Source organism: Sander lucioperca, chromosome 5, assembly GCF_008315115.2.
Source record: "Sander lucioperca isolate FBNREF2018 chromosome 5, SLUC_FBN_1.2, whole genome shotgun sequence".
Taxonomy (NCBI): Eukaryota; Metazoa; Chordata; class Actinopteri; order Perciformes; family Percidae; genus Sander; species Sander lucioperca.
In genome coordinates, this window is record NC_050177.1 from 1,558,263 (window position 1) to 1,580,345 (window position 22,083).

Below are 22,083 nucleotides of genomic sequence, written 5' to 3' on the forward strand. Positions count from 1 at the left end.
GAAACCCTTTTTAAACAATTTGTTTTGCTTTGCTTTTTCTTGCAGGAATTCAAGTGAGTAGTAGTTTTTGACATTAGCTTCAAAATTCAGCCAGTGTTTCAAGTTTTCTAACATATATACTTGATTTAAGCTGTAGGCCTGTTGACCTTTCAAGATAATCAGTTAATATCAGTTATCATGATTTGTGTAATGTTCGGCCAGAGATGTGTTTTCTTTAATTTAGCTAAACTTCACCCTGGGTATGAGGCTCTCTCTGCCCACTGGAGTCTCATCTAATGATACAATTAAAAGTTTGATTTGCATGGTGGATGTGAGGATGTTGTTTATCATACTATGAGACTATATTAACATTTTGACAACGTCTTCATTTTTGTTACAAAGTCAACATAATGAACTAATTAGTCAACATTTCCTATCTTTTAATGTTTACTTACCAAGTCAACAGCTAGTAAGTATAATATAAATAAATAAATAAATATAATGAGATAATCCAAATTATGAAATACTAAGTTCAATTTTGTGCTGCTCAAGCCAAAGTTTTGAGTTAATACAGTATCTCATAACTTTGATTTCAGAGGAGTATTTTAGTTGAAGTCACACATTCATTTTCTTTTCCTGCTGTAAATTGGCTTCCATACCGCCGCATGTTTTCTGCCTAAGGGATTTGTAGTGGGTGTGCTCCGCCTCTCGCCCAATGTGAGTTGCTATAGCTTCCAGCTCCCTGTGACCCTGCAAAGTATGTAGATAACAGATGGGTGAATGAATGAATGAATGATTCAGGCTGACAGATTTTGAGTGGACGTACACTGAAAACCTCATAAAACACCAATAGGTCCACTGACTGATTGATCGCTGTGAAGGTCAAAACATCAGGAAATGATCATTTTTTTGTGTGAATATTGTTTTATTGATTAAACATCTTAACCAACATTCTCTCCAATGCTGCTTTGACAAAAACACTTGGCACAGAAACCCTTATAATCGTATAATAAGAAATTCAAAGACTTGATTAAACCAGAAAGGCAAAAATCTCAATACACATAGATACTACTCAGTGCGGCTTTTTAAAAAATCTCTAAACTATTTCTCTCCTGAAAAACAGGCATAGTATTAAATGTTAATGAAAAAAAGTGTGGGAGAAGATTTATCAGGATTTCTTCTACCATCTACCAACCAAGTAAAGTAAAGTGTCCATTCTTAAATGCTTTACATCCACTTGAAAAGTAGCTCATTATTCTTTTTTTTAAATCGGATGGTTGCATCGTGTGAAACTGTTCTCTTGTAAGTAAATGGCTATGAGTGGTTTATACAATCAGTAGTTTTCAAAAGTTTTCCAGAAACAGTAGCTGCTTTTCTCAAATGGTGGGTACTGCATTCGAGAATGAAACTTAAATGTCTCAATGTAGAGACAATAAAGTCAATATCTAAAAGACAGCATAAAGCCCCCCCTTCCATTTAACAATAAAGCAATTTATACTTTAAAATTGAGGACACTCTTTTTGAAAAATAAGGGATAATGAAAATGCTTTTAATTAATCTGACATTTTAACATCCAACGTTATTCTGTAATATTTTCAATAATATTCAAAAAACAGAAGAATGTCAGATTATTTAAGACATTTTAAGCCAAAGGAAAACATGCCTTGGTCCTCTTGTTCTTGATCCCCTCTCTTCGGTGGCATTTGTACAACATCGAGGCTTGCCACTCCTTAGCCAGTCTGTCATTGTAGCAGCCTGATAGTAACATCATTTTTAGAGAGCTACTTTTTAAGTGTCAAGAGAAAAAAAGGAGTTACAGTTTTACCTTTAAAACTCCTCTCACTGATTTTGTTAAAGCACCCAACAGCATCCCTAAAACCCCACATTTTCTTCCTAGTTTGCTGTCGATTTGTTTTGAAACTCAACGTAGTTCACAGCTGAGTTTCGAGAAATCAGCATCAGCCAGAAGGTCTATCTTGAAGCTAAAGTCTCAATCACAAAATATACAGTGGCGTCTTTTTCTGGCAGTGTACAGTGTAAAACATAAATATAAATAGATTAGCAGCAGGGTGGCCTACAGTAAATGTTCGAGAGCAACCTGTAACCAAAAGGTCACAGGTTTGAGCCCCACAGCAGAAAGAAAGAGTCCAGAGTGTACTGCTTACTCACTGTGACTATTTCTGGATAACAGCACCAGCTAAAAGCTTAAAATATAAAACTATGGCAGAAAAATGAGAATAGCCTAAATTTCAAAAAGCTCACACTTTTCCTTCAAGACAAACAAAATAGCTTATCAGGTCAAAAAATATAACTTCCTCTCCTGACTCTGGTGAATATGAAAATAATTACATTTCGGATTGAAGGGATACTGCTTCAAAAAAACCAAAAAAAAAAAAACAATGATATAGTTGTATTTACATGAATATTACTCTGGCCTGCACTGGCCCAAAATGAACTTATTATGGGCAAATCCATGATGCTGATGCGGATAAATGACTTATTCCAGCACATTTTGAACACACAAACAACAATAAATAATAAAGCAATGTGACATGTTTACATTCAGAGGGAAAACTTTAAAACCAAACAAAATCTGATAAATAATTAGGACTAAACTAACAAAAGTCGAAGAACAGTAACAAAAAATAGTCACATTTAAAATGAAAAAAGGAAGCATATATATTACTCTGTTGCTTTAACCTCTCCTATTAAAATATAAAATAAAGACTTTTACTTAATTGTAGTTTGCCACGTTGCAGGCTTAGCATACAAGAACACTGCAACCTCACCAAAGAAAAACAAGAAAATTTAAAGACATTTAAGATATTATTACAGCATCCTCAGTGTTTGAAGTCCGACACCTGGTGAGTTGTTGTCGTGGTTGCTGAAGATTCACCTGTTCGCGTTTCACTGGTAACCATGTGCCGGGTGATCCTGGTGGTCTTAGTCACCATAGTGACAGTTCCATCCTCGGTGGAGGATACTTGATTCTCTTCGGATATGTCCTGGGTGGTGAAGTCAAGCCCTGAGGTGTGGAGGCAGAAAGACCCTGATACGTCGGCCTCACCTCCCATCTCCCCCTTCCGCTGGGCCTGAGGAGAACCCTCTGGGGTTATCTGAAGGAACCCTGGGGGAGGCAAGTAGAGGAAAGGAAGCAGGGAGAGGAGAGGAGAATAGGTGAAGAAATCAAGAGGGAAAAGAAACTTAGTCTTATGTAGCAGAGAAAAAATAGGAGATGATGCATTAATAATTTATAGAATAAACACAAACAAAACACATCACAGGCAATAGTAAGAATAAATTACGTATATTGTAGTAGAGATGTTCCGATACCGATACCAGTATCGGTATTGCCTCCGATACTGCCTAAAACGCTGGTATCGGTATCGGGAAGTACTGGCGTTTATGCACCGATCCGATACCACGTAATAAAGCCCTAAAGAAAATCTACGTTAAAGTAGTTTATTTATGTTCTTTTTCCGTTATAACTGACTGTCAAACTGCATAAAAAAAGAAAGTTCTGTGGCTCATTGTTTGTGCTTGTTCATGTTTCACAAAGAGTTTACCCTGAGCCAGACTGACAACAAAGATAGAAATCATATCACATCCATACAGGGATAGTAGTATACAGCTGTTATACATCATATCATCCATACAGGGATAGTAGTATACAGCTGTTATACATCATATCATCCATACAGGGATAGTAGTATACAGCTGTTATACATCATATCATCCATACAGGGATAGTAGTATACAGTTGTTAAAACATAATAAAATATATGACACACTGGTATCGGATTGGTACTCGGTATCGGCCGATACGCAAGTTCAGGTATCAGAATCGGTATCGGGAAGCAAAAAATGGTATCGGACCATCTCTATAATGTAGTGCACACTGTAATAAAGTATACTGTAATATAGTGAAGTAATGATAGAATGCAGGTGTCAAGTATGAAACACATACAAAGCTTATACATATTGTGAACATTATTATTCATTCTGGAAGATTTGTGCAATTATTCACTGTGTTGTTCAAAGGAGTACTCCAGTGGTTTAATATTGCACTTTAAAGTTTGGGGAACTTCCGAAAGACGAATAAAAAAAGAGAGGCCAAAATCAATGCAGCAAAGGCTAACACATACCGACTTTAGGCCTTAATATGAGTCCTTCACGTCCCATAATGGAGCTGGTCAGCAGGTGTTTAAGTGTTTAAATACAAACTAAATTAATAATTATAAGATAAGGATAACCTATACTGTATATACTGTTCAATATACACAAGTAATCAAGTCATACTCTTTAACAAGCGTGATAAAACATGTTTGACTTGGACATCAACCTTTTTTAAAAATTCCATGTCTAATTTTTCAAATGTCTTGTCATCTCAGTTTATAGTTTCGTTATCCCTACCTGTGGAGTGTGGCTTCAGGGTGAACTTTGGGACCTTGAACCAGGGGGAAGACTCTCTTTCTTCAGACTCTCTGCTGTGGCTCTCGACCTCGCTCCAAGACTGGACCTTTGCTGAGCTGAACTCCATGGTAAAACTAGCAGGGGACTCTGAGCTGTCTCTGTCCAGCATATCTGTTCTGGCATGAGATGACACCACATCCTTCGAGAGCTCCTCACTAAAACCAGCGAAGGCCATCTTGCCTGATTGTACTTCAAGCCCTTCAGTGTCTCCCTCCACTTCTCCTGGTGATGAATCCTTTCCCAGTTTCAAACTCATTTCAGTGTCCTCCCCCTCTGCAGCCATCTTGCCATATGGAGAGGTTAACTCCACCTTTGGAAGTTTAATTTTTCCACTGAAAGTCCCTTTATCGTCATTGGAGGCCTTGTGAGGACATGCATCTTTTTCACCGTTTAGACTTGAACCTGAACTTTTGCCCCTTAGATTGACATCAAACGACCCTGATTTGCCAGGAGAAAATGACACAGCGGCTGCTTTATCTTTGGACTTCCCAAAGCTTGGCTTCATTTTGATTTTGGGCATCTTCACTTTGACATCCTGTTTTTCAGCCTTAGGTGTTGTCTCCTTTTCTAGGAGGCCTGTGCATGCAGCATGCTCACCTGTTTGAGGAGGATTTACCAAGACAAAGACAGCTTTCTTTACTTTGGGCATTTTAGGGCCCTCATACTGAATTTCTGGCCCAAAGATATTCATCTTTCCCTCAGGAGAGGACATGAAGGGTAATGGGACACCAAACTTTGGGATTTTGATTTCCTTGCCTTTTTCTGTTTTGTCCTCATCTTCATCATGTGATGTAGCAATATCAAACTCTATGTCTGGAATCGTGGGGACTTTGATATCTGCTCTGGGTGACGAGAGGCTACCCTCTCCCCCTGTTCCTAGTTCCGCTGAGCCTTGTTTGGTTGGTAATGTAACCTCTGGCACTGGGATGTTAATACGATCTTTGTTCTCTTTATGTCCATTGGGAGTTTCAAGTTTAACATCATATTCAAAGCTTTCTTTACCCCTGCATCTGTGTTTGGCTTTACCACCTATCCCTTCATCCCCACAGTTTTTGCATATTTTTGCTTCTGCTGTTACATCTCTGCCAGTTTTCTTTTTTGGCATTCCAATCTTGAATTTTGTTCCTTTGACTTTAGGCCCCTTTACTTTGCTGCTGCTACCTGTTGTGTTGAGGTCCAAGTCAGGCAGTTCAATTTTTTTCCTGTCCTTATTGCCCTCTCCTCTATGAAGTCCTATATCAAGCTCCAGGTCTCCTTTTGGACCTTTGATATCTATTGTTGGCATCTTGAGTTTCAGACCTTTGTGCTCTCCCTCAACATGCAAATCAGCTTCCCCATGAGCCTCTGTGTCTTGTTTAGGTTTACCAAGTCTCACATCGATGTCCAGATCTGGTGATGTGACCTGTGGCACTTTAACTTTCCCTCCTGCCTCAACTGTTGGTAAGTTGATCTCTGCTTCACCTGATTTATCCTTCAGCACTGACATACCCCCCTTTGGAAGTTTAACATGTGGACCTTTGAACTTTCCTCCTGTGAATTCCATCTCTATAGCAGTTGCTTCAATATCTTTACTTTTACCTTTAGGAAGTGAAATATCAACTTTGGGCATCTTGACATGTGGCAGTTGGATGGTTCCTCCATCTGCTGCCATTTTCTCCTCTGGTATGTCAATACTTTCTTTTCCTTTGGGGATAGATATGCCCACATTAGGCATTTTGAACTGTCCCCCATCTCCCTTAATATCTACCTCTGGACCTTCAATTGAAGGTTTTCCTTTTGGAAGAGATATGTCCACTTTTGGCATCTTGAACTTTCCTCCCTCACCCTTAATTTCAACTTTGGGACCTTCAGTCTTTCCTTTTGGCAGTGAAATGTCTACTGACGGCATTGTAATGTGTGGCATTGTAGATTTGCCTACCTCAATCTCAAACTCCGCTCCTTCAATTTTGCCAGATTTTCCTTTGGAAAGAGCGATGTCAACATCTGGCATTTTCATATGAGGCATTTTGAATTTTCTTCCTGCACCTCCCTCTATTTCAACGTCTGGGCTTTCAATCTTTCCTTTGGGCAGAGAGATGTCAAAATCTGGCATTTTCCAATGAGGCAATTTGAACTTTCCTCCTGCACCTCCCTCCATTTCGACATCTGGAACTTCAATCTTTCCTTTGGGGAGAGAGACATCAATGTTGGGCATTTTCATGTTTCTCCCTCCTGTACCTCCCTCTATTTCAATGTCTGGACCTTTGATCTTTCCTTGTGGCAGAGAGATGTCGATGTTGGGCATTTTCATGTGAGGCATTTTGAATTTTCCTCCAGTATCTCCCTCCATTTCAACATCTGGACCTTCAATCTTTCCTTTTGGCAGTGAAATACCAACAGAGGGCATGCTGAGATGTGGCATCTTGAATTTTCCACCTTCTCCTTTGATCTCCATCTCTGGACCCTCAATCTTTCCTTTAGGTAGAGTGATGTCAACATCTGGCATTTTCATGTGAGGCATTTTGAACTTCCCTCCGGTACCTCCCTTCATTTCAACATCTGGATCTTCAATCTTTCCTTTGGGCAGAGAGATGTCGATGTTGGGCATTTTCATGTGAGGCATTTTGAATTTTCCTCCAGTACCTCCCTCCATTTCAATGTCTGGACCTTCAATCTTTCCTTTTGGCAGTGAAATATCAACAGAGGGCATGCTGAGATGTGGCATCTTGAATTTCCCACCTTCTCCTTTGATCTCCATCTCTGGACCCTCAATCTTTCCTTTAGGTAGAGAGATGTCAACATCTGGCATTTTCATGTGAGGCATTTTGAACTTCCCTCCAGTACCTCCCTTCATTTCAACATCTGGACCTTCAGTCTTTCCTTTGGGCAGAGAGATGTCCATGTTGGGCATTTTCATGTGAGGCATTTTGAATTTTCCTCCAGTACCTCCCTCCATTTCAATGTCTGGACCTTCAATCTTTCCTTTGGGCAGAGAGATGTCGATGTTGGGCATTTTCATGTGAGGCATTTTGAACTTCCCTCCAGTACCTCCCTCCATTTCAACATCTGGACCTTCAATCTTTCCTTTGGGCAGAGAGATGTCCACGTTGGGCATTTTCATGTGAGGCATTTTGAATTTTCCTCCAGTACCTCCCTCCATTTCAACATCTGGACCTTCAATCTTTCCTTTTGGCAGTGAAATACCAACAGAGGGCATACTGAGATGTGGCATCTTGAATTTCCCACCTTCTCCTTTGATCTCCATCTCTGGACCCTCAATCTTTCCTTTAGGTAGAGAGATGTCAACATCTGGCATTTTCATGTGAGGCATTTTGAACTTTCCTCCAGTACTTCCCTCCATTTCAACATCTGGACCTTCAATCTTTCCTTTGGGCAGAGAGATGTCGATGTTGGGCATTTTCATGTGAGGCATTTTGAATTTTCCTCCAGTACCTCCCTCCATTTCAATGTCTGGACCTTCAATCTTTCCTTTTGGCAGTGAAATACCAACAGAGGGCATGCTGAGATGTGGCATCTTGAATTTCCCACCTTCTCCTTTGATCTCCATCTCTGGACCCTCAATCTTTCCTTTAGGTAGAGAGATGTCAACATCTGGCATTTTCATGTGAGGCATTTTGAACTTCCCTCCAGTACCTCCCTCCATTTCAACATCTGGACCTTCAATCTTTCCTTTGGGCAGAGAGATGTCCACGTTGGGCATTTTCATGTGAGGCATTTTGAACTTTCCTCCAGTACTTCCCTCCATTTCAACATCTGGACCTTCAATCTTTCCTTTGGGCAGAGAGATGTCCATGTTGGGCATTTTCATGTGAGGCATTTTGAATTTTCCTCCAGTACCTCCCTCCATTTCAATGTCTGGACCTTCAATCTTTCCTTTTGGCAGTGAAATACCAACAGAGGGCATGCTGAGATGTGGCATCTTGAATTTCCCACCTTCTCCTTTGATCTCCATCTCTGGACCCACAATCTCTCCTTTAGGTAGAGAGATGTCAACATCTGGCATTTTCATGTGAGGCATTTTGAACTTCCCTCCGGTACCTCCCTTCATTTCAACATCTGGACCTTCAATCTTTCCTTTGGGCAGAGAGATGTCCATGTTGGGCATTTTCATGTGAGGCATTTTGAATTTTCCTCCAGTATCTCCCTCTATTTCAACATCTGGACCTTCAATCTTTCCTTTTGGCAGTGAAATACCAACAGAGGGCATGCTGAGATGTGGCATCTTGAATTTTCCACCTTCTCCTTTGATCTCCATCTCTGGACCCTCAATCTTTCCTTTAGGCAGAGAGATGTCAACATCTGGCATTTTCATGTGAGGCATTTTGAACTTTCCTCCAGTACTTCCCTCCATTTCAACATCTGGACCTTCGATCTTTCCTTTGGGCAGAGAGATGTCCATGTTGGGCATTTTCATGTGAGGCATTTTGAATTTTCCTCCAGTACCTCCCTCCATTTCAATGTCTGGACCTTCAATCTTTCCTTTTGGCAGTGAAATACCAACAGAGGGCATGCTGAGATGTGGCATCTTGAATTTCCCACCTTCTCCTTTGATCTCCATCTCTGGACCCTCAATCTTTCCTTTAGGTAGAGAGATGTCAACATCTGGCATTTTCATGTGAGGCATTTTGAACTTCCCTCCAGTACCTCCCTCCATTTCAACATCTGGACCTTCAATCTTTCCTTTGGGCAGAGAGATGTCCACGTTGGGCATTTTCATGTGAGGCATTTTGAACTTTCCTCCAGTACTTCCCTCCATTTCAACATCTGGACCTTCAATCTTTCCTTGTGGCAGAGAGATGTCGATGTTGGGCATTTTCATGTGAGGCATTTTGAATTTTCCTCCAGTACCTCCCTCCATTTCAATGTCTGGACCTTCAATCTTTCCTTTTGGCAGTGAAATACCAACAGAGGGCATGCTGAGATGTGGCATCTTGAATTTCCCACCTTCTCCTTTGATCTCCATCTCTGGACCCTCAATCTTTCCTTTAGGTAGAGAGATGTCAACATCTGGCATTTTCATGTGAGGCATTTTGAACTTCCCTCCGGTACCTCCCTCCATTTCAACATCTGGACCTTCAATCTTTCCTTTGGGCAGAGAGATGTCCATGTTGGGCATTTTCATGTGAGGCATTTTGAATTTTCCTCCAGTACCACCCTCTATTTCAACATCTGGACCTTCAATCTTTCCTTTTGGCAGTGAAATACCAACAGAGGGCATGCTGAGATGTGGCATCTTGAATTTTCCACCTTCTCCTTTGATCTCCATCTCTGGACCCTCAATCTTTCCTTTAGGCAGAGAGATGTCAACATCTGGCATTTTCATGTGAGGCATTTTGAACTTTCCTCCAGTACTTCCCTCCATTTCAACATCTGGACCTTCGATCTTTCCTTTGGGCAGAGAGATGTCCATGTTGGGCATTTTCATGTGAGGCATTTTGAATTTTCCTCCAGTACCTCCCTCCATTTCAACATCTGGACCTTCAATCTTTCCTTTTGGCAGTGAAATATCAACAGAGGGCATGCTGAGATGTGGCATCTTGAATTTTCCACCTTCTCCTTTGATCTCCATCTCTGGACCCTCAATCTTTCCTTTAGGTAGAGAGATGTCAACATCTGGCTTTTTCATGTGAGGCATTTTGAACTTTCCTCCAGTACCTCCCTCCATTTCAACATCTGGACCTTCGATCTTTCCTTTTGGCAGAGAGATGTGGATGTTGGGCATTTTCATGTGAGGCATTTTGAATTTTCCTCCAGTACCTCCCTCCATTTCAACATCTGGACCTTCAATCTTTCCTTTTGGCAGTGAAATACCAACAGAGGGCATGCTGAGATGTGGCATCTTGAATTTTCCACCTTCTCCTTTGATCTCCATCTCTGGACCCTCAATCTTTCCTTTAGGTAGAGAGATGTCAACATCTGGCATTTTCATGTGAGGCATTTTGAGCTTTCCTCCAGTACCTCCCTCTATTTCAATGTCTGGACCCTCAATCTTTCCTTTTGGCAGTGAGATATCAACAGAGGGCATGCTGAGATGTGGCATCTTGAATTTTCCACGATCGTCTCCTTTGAGCTCCATCGCTGGACCCTCAATCTTTCCTTTGGGCAGAGAGATGTCAACATCTGGCATTTTTACGTGAGGCATTTTAAATTTTCCTCCCTCTGCATCAACTCCAATATGACCTCCTTCAATATCACCTGTTTTACCTTTAGGAAGGGAGAAGTCAATGTCAGGCATCTTGATGTCTGGCATCTTGAATTTTCCTCCTTGTTCATCAACCTTTGCATCATGCTTTACTTTTGGCAGGGACACATCTAGGTCTATTTTGGGAATGGAAACATCAATTGTTGGCATTTTGGGAATTTTGAGGTTTCCCTCATAACCTCTGATATCAGCCTCTGAGACATCAACCTCTGCTTTGGGAAGGAGAACCTCATTATCTGGTGTTTTAGCTGCTGGTAGTGACAGTTCGACAGAGGGCATCTTAACTTTGGCCTTAGACTCAAGGTAACCACTTGGCTTACCTAAATCTTTTTCTTTAGAGCCAAATCCTAGCATGGAGAACTTTGGTAGTTTGATAGTGACATCAGGTGCATGGAAGCCACCTTTTCCTTCCACATTTCCCTCTAGTTTTGCATCAACCTCTCCCTCTGAGAGTTGACCTTTTGGTGATGATATTTTAAACTTGGGGAATTTCACTTTGTATTTTGATTTATCATCTGGACTCTCAACATTGACTTCTGGTTTAGAAATGCCAATTTTCCCTTTCTTTACTTTAACATCCACATCAGGACAAGACACAGATACATCTGCATGCTTTTTGGATATACCAAATGAGGGCATTTTGATTTTAGGTTTTTTCACCTTGACCTTTCCATCCCCATCAAACTCCACTGATGGTGCCCTAATCTCTCCTTCCACATGTGGTGCGCTGAGGGAAACATCCCCCTTGGGGCCAGATATCATCAAATCACCACTCTTGGACTTTCCACCAAACCTGGGAAGAGAAAAACTGGGGACTTTAAGGGAGACATTAGGTAGATCAAAGCTGCCCCCTGAAGAAGGCCTTCCTCCCTCTGCTTTCAGAAGCTCCACCTCCACATCGTCACCTTTAGGTTTGGTGAGGCCAAAGTCTAGATCCACCCTTGGAGCTGAGATGTCAACTGTTGGTAGTTTGACATTGGGAAGTTTGAGGGATGCACCTGGGCCTTCTGTACCACCTGTCTCGATGTCCACACCCTTTACTTTTAACTTGGCTGGATTCATCTTCAAATCTCCTGATGCTTCAGGACCACTGGTGTCCACTTTGAGGCTTTGGTCTTTCATACCAGAGGGAAGGCTGAGGTCAAGATCAAATTTGGGGAGATTTATGTCAAGAGTTGGCATGTGGAGCCCACCACCTTTTTTACCAGATAGGTCAACCTTTGCCACTTCGATCTTTCCCTTTCCAGATGGTCCTTCAATATTGATATCTCCCTCCACTTTTTCCACTGGAACTAAAATGTCAACAGCTGGCATTGCGATCTCTCTGCCCTTCATCTCTGGTCCTTCCGCTTTGACATTGCCTTCTAGCAGGTTCATCTTTGGAAGTGAAACATCAAATTTGGGCATTTTGAATTTGCCTCCTTTTACCTCAGGACCCTCAATACTGAGATCAGCATTTCCTTTGGGGAGTGACAGGTCAATGTCTGGCATGTTGATTTTTCCTCCCTTAAGTTCAGGACTTTCAATATTGACATCAACTCCCTTTGCTTTCAATTTAGGGAGAGAAATATCAACAGAGGGCATATGGAACTTGCCTCCTGCATGTCCTTCAATGTCCATTTCTCCTTTTGCTTTTCCTTTGGGTAGTGACAGGTCAATGTCTGGCATTTCAATCTTCCCTCCCTTGATGTCTGGGCCTTTTATTTTGACATCACCCTCTGGGAGATTCACTTTTGGCAACGAGATATCAAATTTTGGCATTTTAAATGTACCCTCCTTCACTTCAGGACCTTCAATATCAAGGTCACCCTCAGCTTTTCCTTTTGGGAGTGAAATGTTACCTTTAAGTTCAGGTCCTTCAATATCAACATCAACTCCCTTTGCTTTCATTTTAGGAATAGATATATCAAGTGAGGGCATGTGGAACTTGCCTCCTTTAACACTGTGCCCATCAATGTCAATATCCACATCTGCTTTTCCTTTTGGAAGTGAAATATTAAGAGTTGGCATTTCATTTCTTCCTTTCATATCTGGTCCTTCCACATTGGCATCCACCTTTGGCAGACTCACTTTTGGCAGAGATACATCAAATTTCGGCATTTTGAATTTCCCTCCTTTCACCTCAAGGCCTTCAACATCTATGTCACCCTCAACTTTTCCTTTGGGAAGTGAAACGTCAACAGTTGGGATGTTGACCTTTCCTTTGACATCAGGACCCTCAAGGCTGGTATCTACATCGGGAGATTTTACTTTGGGCAGAGAAACATCAAGTGATGGCATGTTTAGCTTTCCACCTTTAACTTTAGGGCCTACAATATTTACCTCTGGTCCCTTAGCTTTCATTTTAGGAAGAGAGATGTCAACAGAGGGCATATGGAACTTGCTTCCTTTGCCAGCATGTCCTTCAATTTCAATTTCTCCTCCAGCTTTTCCTTTGGGGAGTGACATATTAATGTCTGGCATTTCAATCTTCCCTCCTTTGATTTCTGGGCTTTTTATTTTGACATCACCCTCTGGGAGACTCACCTTTGGTAAAGAAACTTCACATTTTGGCATTTTAAATGTACTCCCCTTCACCTCAGGACCCTCAACATCAAGGTCACCCTCAGCTTTTCCTTTGGGGAGTGAAATGGCAACAGTTGGCAAGTTAAACTTTCATCCTTTAACATCAGGACCCTCTAGGCTGATATCTACCTCTGGAGACTTAATTTTAGGGAGTGACATATCACCTTTGACTTCAACTCCCTTTGCTTTGATTTTAGGAAGAGAGATATCAAGTGAAGGCATGTGAAATTTGCCTCCTTTACCACCGTGCCCTTCAATGTCAACATCTCCTGCTAGTTTTCCTTTTGGAAGTGAAATATCAACAGTTGGCATTTCCATTTTTCCTTTTATCTCTGGTCCTTCCAGTTCGACATTGCCCTCTGGCAGGTTAATCTTTGGAAGTGAAACGTCAAATTTTGGCATTTTCAATTTTCCTCCTTTTTTCTCAGGCCCCTCAATACTGAGGTCAGCCTTTCCTTTGGGGAGTGACAGGTCAATGTCTGGCATGTTGATTTGTCCTCCCTTAAGCTCAGGACCTTTGAATTTTCCTTTAGGAAGTCCAGTATGATAGGATGGTATTTCAATATTCCCATCTTTTCCAGAGCGAATGTCAATATCAATGTCTCCTTGTGCTTTTCCTTTAGGATGCGAGAGGTCGACTTTTGGCATTTCATATTTCCAACCTTTAACTTTCGGCCCTTGAAAATTCACATCTCCTTCAGGGAATTTTACTGCAGCGAGGGTGATGTCTACTGACGGCAGGCTGAATTTGCCTTCTTTTCCTTCACCCTCGACAGTGATATCACCTTCTAATGATCCTTGAGGGGCTGAAATGTCAATCGTTGGCATTTTAATTCCCCCACCTTTAATTTCTGGTCCCTCGACGTTGATGTCACCTCGCTTTGATTTTATTTTAGGGAGAGAAACATCAATTGAGGGAATATGAAAATGTCCTCCTTTACCTTTGGTTTCTATGTCACCCTCTACTTTTCCCTTTGGAATAGAGATATCAACCGAGGGTCCCTCAAGGCCAATATTTCCCTCAGGCATCTTCATCTTTGGTAGCGATACATCAAATGTAGGCATCTTAAACTTGCCTCCTTTCCCTGCAGGTCCTTCAATATTCATCTTACCCTCTGCTTTTCCTTTTGGAAGAGTGATATCAACTGTAGGCATGTTTATTTTCCCTCCTTTGATCTCACCTCCCTTTAGGTCTAAATCTGCCTTAAACTCAGGAGATTCAATATCGATGTCACCTCCCTGTGATTTGATCTTTGGTAGTAATACATCTAAAGAAGGCATCTGAAACTTTCCTCCTTTAGCTCCAGAAGCATCGATCTCTACCTCCCCCTCTGGTGATTTAATAGCAGGAGGAGAGATGTCGAGCGATGGCATGTTGAACTTTGCTCCTCCTTTGACTTCAGGTCCTTCAATATCAATCTCTCCCTCCTTGGTTTTCATCTTTGGGAATGAGATGTCAAAAGTTGGCATCTTGAACTTGGCTCCGCTACCATCACTGCCCTCAAGCTCTATGTTGCCCTCCACGTTTGCCTTGGGGAGTGAACAGTCAACATTTGGAAGTTCAGGACATTCTAGCTTCATGTCTCCCTCAGGTAGCTTAATTTTTGGGAGAGAAATGTCTAAAGAGGGCATGTTGAATTTGCCTCCTTTTACTTTACTGCCACCAATGTCCAAATCTCCCTCTACGTTTCCTTGGGGAACAGAGATATCGGCAGTAGGCATCTCAATCTTTCCACCTTTGATTTCAGGTCCCTCCAAAACAACTTCTCCCTTAGACAACTTCATTTTTGGAAGATTTATATTATATGAAGGCATTTTGAACTTGCCCCCCTTTCCCTCGATGTCTACCTCACCCTTGGATTTACCTTTTGGTAGAGAAATATCTATTGATGGCATCTCAATTTTCCCTCCTTTAATCTCAGGTCCTTGTAAGTCAACTTCAGCCCCAGTTGTCCCCATCTTAGGGAGTCTGACGTCAAGTGAGGGCATTTTGAACCTTCCTCCTTTTGCAGATGGACCCTCTATTTCAATGTCACCCTCCAACTTTCCTTTTGGCATTGATATATCAAGAGAGGGCATCTTGATCTTACCCCCACCCTCAAGTTTGGGTGTCTCAATGTTCACATGACCCTCTGGTTGTTTTAGCTTTGGTAGAGACACATCAAAGGCAGGCATTTTGAATTTTCCTCCCTTCCCAGCATGTCCTTCTACTTCAATGTCTCCTTCCATTTTGCCTTTGGGCAGAGAAATATCACATGTCGGCATTTCAAATTTACCACCTTTCACCTCAGGGCCTTCAATGTCAACCGCCACCTCACCTGTCTTCATTTTAGGGAGAGAGATGTCAAACGATGGTAACTGAAATTTTCCTCCCCCTTCAATATCAGTCATATCAGTCATTCCTGCTTTGCCCTTGGGAAGCGTCAGGTCTACTTTGGGTAACTTGAAGCCTTCGCCTTTGATATTTACTTCTCCTTCTGGTGACTTAAATTTTGGGAGGGATATGTCAAACTCAGGCATTTTGAACTTCCCATCTCCACCAACATAATAGTCCATATCCACATCTCCACCCTCTGTTTTCACCTTTGGTGGGGAGATGTCAATAGAAAGTAGACTGAATTTCCCTCCACCTTCTAGACCTTCAATATCCACATTGGATGGTCCCATCTTTGGCAACGACATATCAACTTTTGGCATGGAGATTTTGGGCCCTTTAAAAGTGCCCTCCACCTCATCAGGAATTCTGTGTCTGGTGTCCAATTCAAAATCAACATCAGGCACAGAGATGTCAATGGCAGGCATTTTTATTGCCATCTTCCCAGCTCCTTCGTACTCTGGGATTGAGACGTCCATGTCAGACTTTCCCTTCACTTTTGGTAAAGAAATATCAACAGAAGGCATTTTAATAGATGCAGCTTTTCCTGAGAGATCAACATCCATCTTTGGTTTGGTGATATTTGCCTCAGGGAGATTAATCTCACCACCTCCTTTGATTTCTACTTTTGGAGGTATTATGTTAGCGTGAGGCACCTTCATCCCTTTGGCTTTCACCTTAATGTCCCCATCTATCTCATCCGAATGACGTGAGAGTCTAACTTTGGGCAGTTTCAACTTTGGCATTCTTAGCTTTGCATCTCCTTTGCCTATGTCTACATCAACTCTTCCAACAGCTGCCCCTGCATCAACTCCTCCTTTGATGTCGATTTTAGGAACTTTGATTTCTGCTTTTCCCTTCACAGCGGGCAAAGATGCCTCAGCTTTTCCTGAAGGGAGTGCAAACTCCACATCAGGCGCGTTAAGCTTAACTCCTCCCTTCTCCACGTCTACTTTTTTATCACCAGACAAACTGAACTCCACTGATGGTTGCTGGATGGTCACACTCGGAGGCTTCAGCTCCACAGATCCAGTTTCCGATGTTGAGCCTGACTTAGTGTGTTTGGTCCTAGGAAAGGTGATTCCAAACTTGTTTCCTTTTCCTTTGGTTTTCACTTTAGCTCCAGGTATCGCAGGTGAAGAGATATTCACCTGTCCCTCGAGGCGTCCTGTTTCCACTTTTCCTCCTGCGTCTTCTCCAGTGTAACCCTTTGTTTTCATGCGGGGAAACCTGGGATAACCATTTAATGAAAGGAAGGAGAACAGAAGAAAAAAACATTGTAATATAGCCAAAAAAGACACAGCAAATATTCCAAAATGCCATGTAAAGAATGCCTTATAAAAAATACTTTTCAGATCATAAGATGTCTTTGAAATACAGTCAGTAAGTATTGTATTACACTATTCTTTGCCATCATAATATTCCTCAACAAACCTCTTGACATGTTTAGACAGCACAGCAGCTCATTGTGACCATTTCAACATGAAAAGCAAACACAGAAAGGACACAAACAAGGCCAACCTGATCCTCCTCTTTGCCTTCCCCACGGCTGCTGCTCCTCCGGCTCCTTCTGCTTCGACCTTCATGCTCCTCCTCTGTTTGAATTTGGGGAGAGAAAACTCCACATCTACGTCACTCATCTCCAGCCTGGGCGGCGTTCCCTCGATCACCAGCTCCTCTCTGCGTTTCTCCTTCAGCCTCTTCAGACCAAAACGACCACCTCTCTTCTTCTTGGCCTTGAACGCCTTGCTGCCCTTCACACTCTGAAACACACATGAATGACAAAGATTCAGTCGACAAAGTGAGTAGGGTCTGTTGACTTGCTGTCTTTATTCCGGTTATTCCGGACTTGATGTCTTTATGCAGGTTGATCGATTTAACAACCGTAAGTGTTTGGAAACTACGGATATGTTTTAAATATAATTTGAGTCTCTAAAAGATTGGACTAAAAGTTTATATTATTTATAAGCAATGGAATAATTTAAGTTACCATTTAATTTTAAAGTCACAACTAAACCCCATTGAAGAATTTAGGCTTTTCATGAGGCATTTACTCTGGCAATTCAATTAATATTCTTATTTATTTTTACTATTCTTGCATTTTAACACCCTTAATCATAGATCCCATTTTCTGCATTTTTATTATTTACACTGTTGTTATATATTGTAGTATACATTTATATATATATTTTACTAATTTCTTATTCTATTTTTTCTAGATATTTTTGTTAAATATTGAAGTATAATGTTCATATTTTAATATACTTATTTCTATTTTTCTTATAATTTCTGTATGTTTATATATATATATATTTATATTCTATATTGATGGCAACTGTAACGTAACCCAATTTCTCCCTGAAGATCAATAAAGTATTTCTGATTGTGATTTACCTAAATATTATAACTAAATGAAAATGCTACTTTATGTAAAATTACCATTTTGGCAGTCTTGGCATTGGGACCTTTGACCTCCACACTGGGAACTCGAGGCCGCACGCAGACCTCGACGCTGGGGATGCTCCTCTTCAGCTGGAAGCTGACTTTGTATGGCTCGGCACACTGAAGGATCTTCAGAGCGTCTTCATACTTCACGTTGTCGAAGTAGACCTTGGCACTCAGCAGCTGGTCACCTTCACACAGAGTACAATATGAATTAGTGTGTCCAGTGTTAAAAACCTAACTAATGAATCTTGGGGTTGGGGTCAAAAATCTAAATTCTTAACTCAATCTGATGTATATGGTATCATCTACTTTTCTTAAAGCGATAGTGCGTAGTTTCTGTCGCCCCCATGAGGAATTCTAAGTAATGACAACAAAACTGTCGGCGCATCCACATGATACAAGCCTTACGTGATCGCGCACGCGCCCCCACCCCTCCTCCACGCAGTTGCTAGTGGCCAAGAAGGACACAGAGGATTAAAAAAACATGATGGACTCTTCAGAAAAGGTAACTATCTTCACTCGAGCTTCTGTGCAGGAAATTCACCGGACGCCACAATCTTCTGAACATAGCCATACTGAGAAATACAGAGAGAGTTGTGTGGAGCTGATAGTCTTAACTAGCTTTGTAGCACTAAAGCTTTAAAGAAGTGCAGTAGTGTCCTGCATCCAGTGGTGAGAAGAGCCAAAAACTGCACTGAAGTACAGCAGGTTATAATAACAAGTACCAGTGGTGGAAAGTAACTAAATGCATTCATTCAAGTACTGTACTTAAGTAAAATTCTGAGGTACTTGTATTGTACTTGAGTATTTTTAATTTTTTCCTACTTTATGCTTATACATTTTAGAGGCAAATATTGTACTTTTTACTCCACTATATTTGTTTAGTAACTTTAGTTACTGGTTACTTTACGGATTGACACGCTGGGTGTGGTCATAGCTCGTACAATCTTTAAGAAATATTATATTATGGTATGGTAGAGTATGGCATAAGTGTTACAATTCTTATGTAAATAAGAATGAGGCAATATAAGTTAAAAGCTAATTAGGAGATTAAATAAAGGTGTGTTCACTTGTAGCTACCTGAGGATGACCACCATCTGTAGTTGAAATGTTGCCCATTGTGTTCACAAAATAAAAATAATCTGTTTTTTCCACCTTAAATATTTTCTTTTCTATTCTGCTCTGTCTTCATTATAATCTATAAAAACAGCGTTCTTGCTGTCTGTCTGTCTGTCTGGTCAGTACCAATGTTCACTGCCCCCTGGTGGTCACAGTGAGGAACTGCAACACTGCATACATTTGCTGCTAACACAGGAATTATTCACAAGACCTTATTGTGCAATTACTGCAAATAACAACAACTCACCATGGCTCAGAGTTTGCAGTGTTTTTATTTGAAAGCATAGCATGTTTACCATAAGTGCTCCCTAAATAAATCAGTTGTGACTGCAGGTACCTTCCTGTAGACTGAGGTGTTTGGCGGCTGGTGAGTCTCTGAGGACGTCTTTAACAAAGATCCCTCGCTGTCCTCCACCAGTCACACTGTAGCCGCTGGCTCCAGCCTCCGCCTCCACCACTATTTCCACGGACTGGGAGGCGTCCTCTGCACACTAACACACACACACACACACACACACACACACACACACACACACACACACACACACACACACACACACACACACACACACACTTTAAAAAAATGTGGCCAAAGACAAACATTTCATCTCCATTTTGTTTTGGTCTCTCATTATTAATCTTATGGTAGATATAGCTCAGAAGTATGCAGTAATACTATAGATTCATATTTGAAGATAAAAGCCCTGATTTTCCACATGTTACAGCAAAGTGACATGTTATCAACTGACCAAGATAACTTGAACAAAATGTATTATGTTTTTAATTTAATGGTTTTATTAACCAAGGACTAAAGTGATTAGACAACTCGGTTGGCAGTTCACAGTAGCAGAATATGTTTTTTAATGTATAAAGTCACTGGTCTTATTAATCTGCTATTAATCTAAAAAATCTAAAGTTTAAGAGTGTGTGATCCAAGTCAAAAGGAACATGTTGGATTTATTTGTTTAAATTGGAAGTGACACATCTAAAACATGGGAGTAAAATACCACTGTGGCTGCTGAAGTCAACAAAACTGTCAACACCATTTTGGGGCCAAACGTTGCATCATGCAGCTTTAAGGACATTTGTTAAATGCATAAGGTCTTCAACTCAGTTTTACATCTTGTTTCACTTGCTTGAGTGAGTGCAGGATTTACTGTACAGTTATTTGTCACCTCACACTTTATACTTGTGAATCCATTTTATCCATTAAGCTGTCACAGAGGAAAGGTCACTCTGTTACATAATCTTTTCCAGAGAATGACCGAAGGAAATAACTTGGCTCATGAAGGAAAAAAAGGACTTTGTGTGCTTCCATCTCCTTATTAGTGATGGTAGACGGAAAGCTATGCTCTCCAGTTGCTGACCAACCACTGACACAAACAAAAGTAATCAAAATTTCAGCCTTTTTTATTAACAGCGTTTATCAGACGGCTGCTTACTGTCTGTTCGTCTGTGGGCTCGGAGTCCATCTCTGGTTGGGCCAGCTGGCAGGTCGACTCTCTCAGGTGACTTCTCTTCTGACTCAACACCTGCTTCAGCTCTGCATGAAGCTTCTCCTTCTGCACCTGCAGACAACACAGACAACACAGGGTGAGTGTTCTGACATAGTATAGTGAGATGTATTTAAATGTGGGTAGACGCATGGCATAAGGCCAAAAGAACAACACAGAATCAACCAAAAAAGTGCTGTTTAAATGTTATCGCCAGTAATTATTCGGGTTTATTGCTTCTATGTTAAATCTGTTGTTATTCTAATTTCTTTATTATCTAAACTACTGGTCAGTCTTAGAGGACTACAATTATTTAGATGATGATGATGATGATGATGATGATGAGGATGATGATGATGATGATGATGTGAAAGTTATGTTTATAATAATTTGTTTTAAACCTTTTATTATTTTACTCCCCTTCTGATATTAAAATGCATTTTAATATTTCAACTGATGTTAAAATGGTCTGCTCTTTTCTTTTAATTTTGTAATGTGCTTTGAACTGCATTTTGCAAGTTATTTTGATTTCTGTTGTTCTTGTAAAACTATTTCATATAAATCAAATTTATATCTTGATCTAAAGAAACGTCCACAATAGGCTATTTAATTATGGCACTAACAGAAAAAGATATAAGATTCATAACCACCATGTAATCAATAGTATTACACTATGAGGGTGTATTATGTAAACAGGAAATGTGTTTATTAATGCATAGATGTTTTACAGGTCTTTTCCCTTTAACGCTCAGCCTTTATTTCTATAGGACAGCTGAAGACATGAAAGGGGAGAGAAAGGGTGGAATGACATGCAGCAAAGGGCCGATGGTCAGAGTCATACCCGCGGCCGCTGCATCGAGGAGTAAACCTATGGGCACCCGCTCTACCAGGTGAGCTACCCGGGAGCCCTGCACTGACCTTTCTGTTGGAAACCAGCTTCGTTTGACAAAAACTCTAAACTAAACTCGCTAACGTGCTACTTTTCAGTCCATGAATGTGGGTCAGAGTGTTTACACCGACACCTGCAGCTGGTTTCAGATCTGCTTCATTCAGATGATGTTTGTTGTCGACTTTGCGTCCAGCAGCTGGCGGCCACCTGCTGCGGCGTGAAAAGGCCGCGACTGGCATCTGTGCTGAGCTGGGAGAAATAAAAGCTTGTTTATGTGCTGGAAAATGACCTCAGCAGATCGGGCCTGGACTATTGTGTTCCAGTTTGTATGTGCCTGGTGGCTGCTGGGGACATGATGTCCGTCACAATGCTGCATTCCCCTGTCCAAATATATCCAAATAACAATGTAGCTCATAAAAATGTCAACAGTTTCTGTATGCTGCTGAAGCTTTGAGGTCCCTGAGGTTAAACTCAAAGGTCCAAAGAAAGTAAATCACAGTGTACACCAGGGGCATCCAGGTACTTGTAAGGTAAACTGAACTGA

At 41.1% G+C, this 22,083-nt stretch overlaps 1 protein-coding gene across 1 annotated transcript in view; it reads right to left on the reverse strand.

Moving 5' to 3' along the window:
- Positions 1-1,069: 1,069 nt before the first annotated feature.
- Positions 1,070-22,083, reverse strand: part of prx (periaxin) — a 42,244-nt gene continuing 21,230 nt past the window's right edge. Inside the window, 11 exon segments of the mRNA XM_036000992.1 lie at positions 1,070-3,106; positions 4,393-6,529; positions 6,923-7,908; positions 8,008-8,313; positions 8,716-9,324; positions 9,424-10,441; positions 10,544-16,823; positions 17,115-17,356; positions 18,033-18,226; positions 19,495-19,648; positions 20,600-20,725. Coding sequence (XP_035856885.1) covers positions 2,820-3,106; positions 4,393-6,529; positions 6,923-7,908; positions 8,008-8,313; positions 8,716-9,324; positions 9,424-10,441; positions 10,544-16,823; positions 17,115-17,356; positions 18,033-18,226; positions 19,495-19,648; positions 20,600-20,725 — 12,339 coding nt within the window. The 3' untranslated portion in view covers positions 1,070-2,819.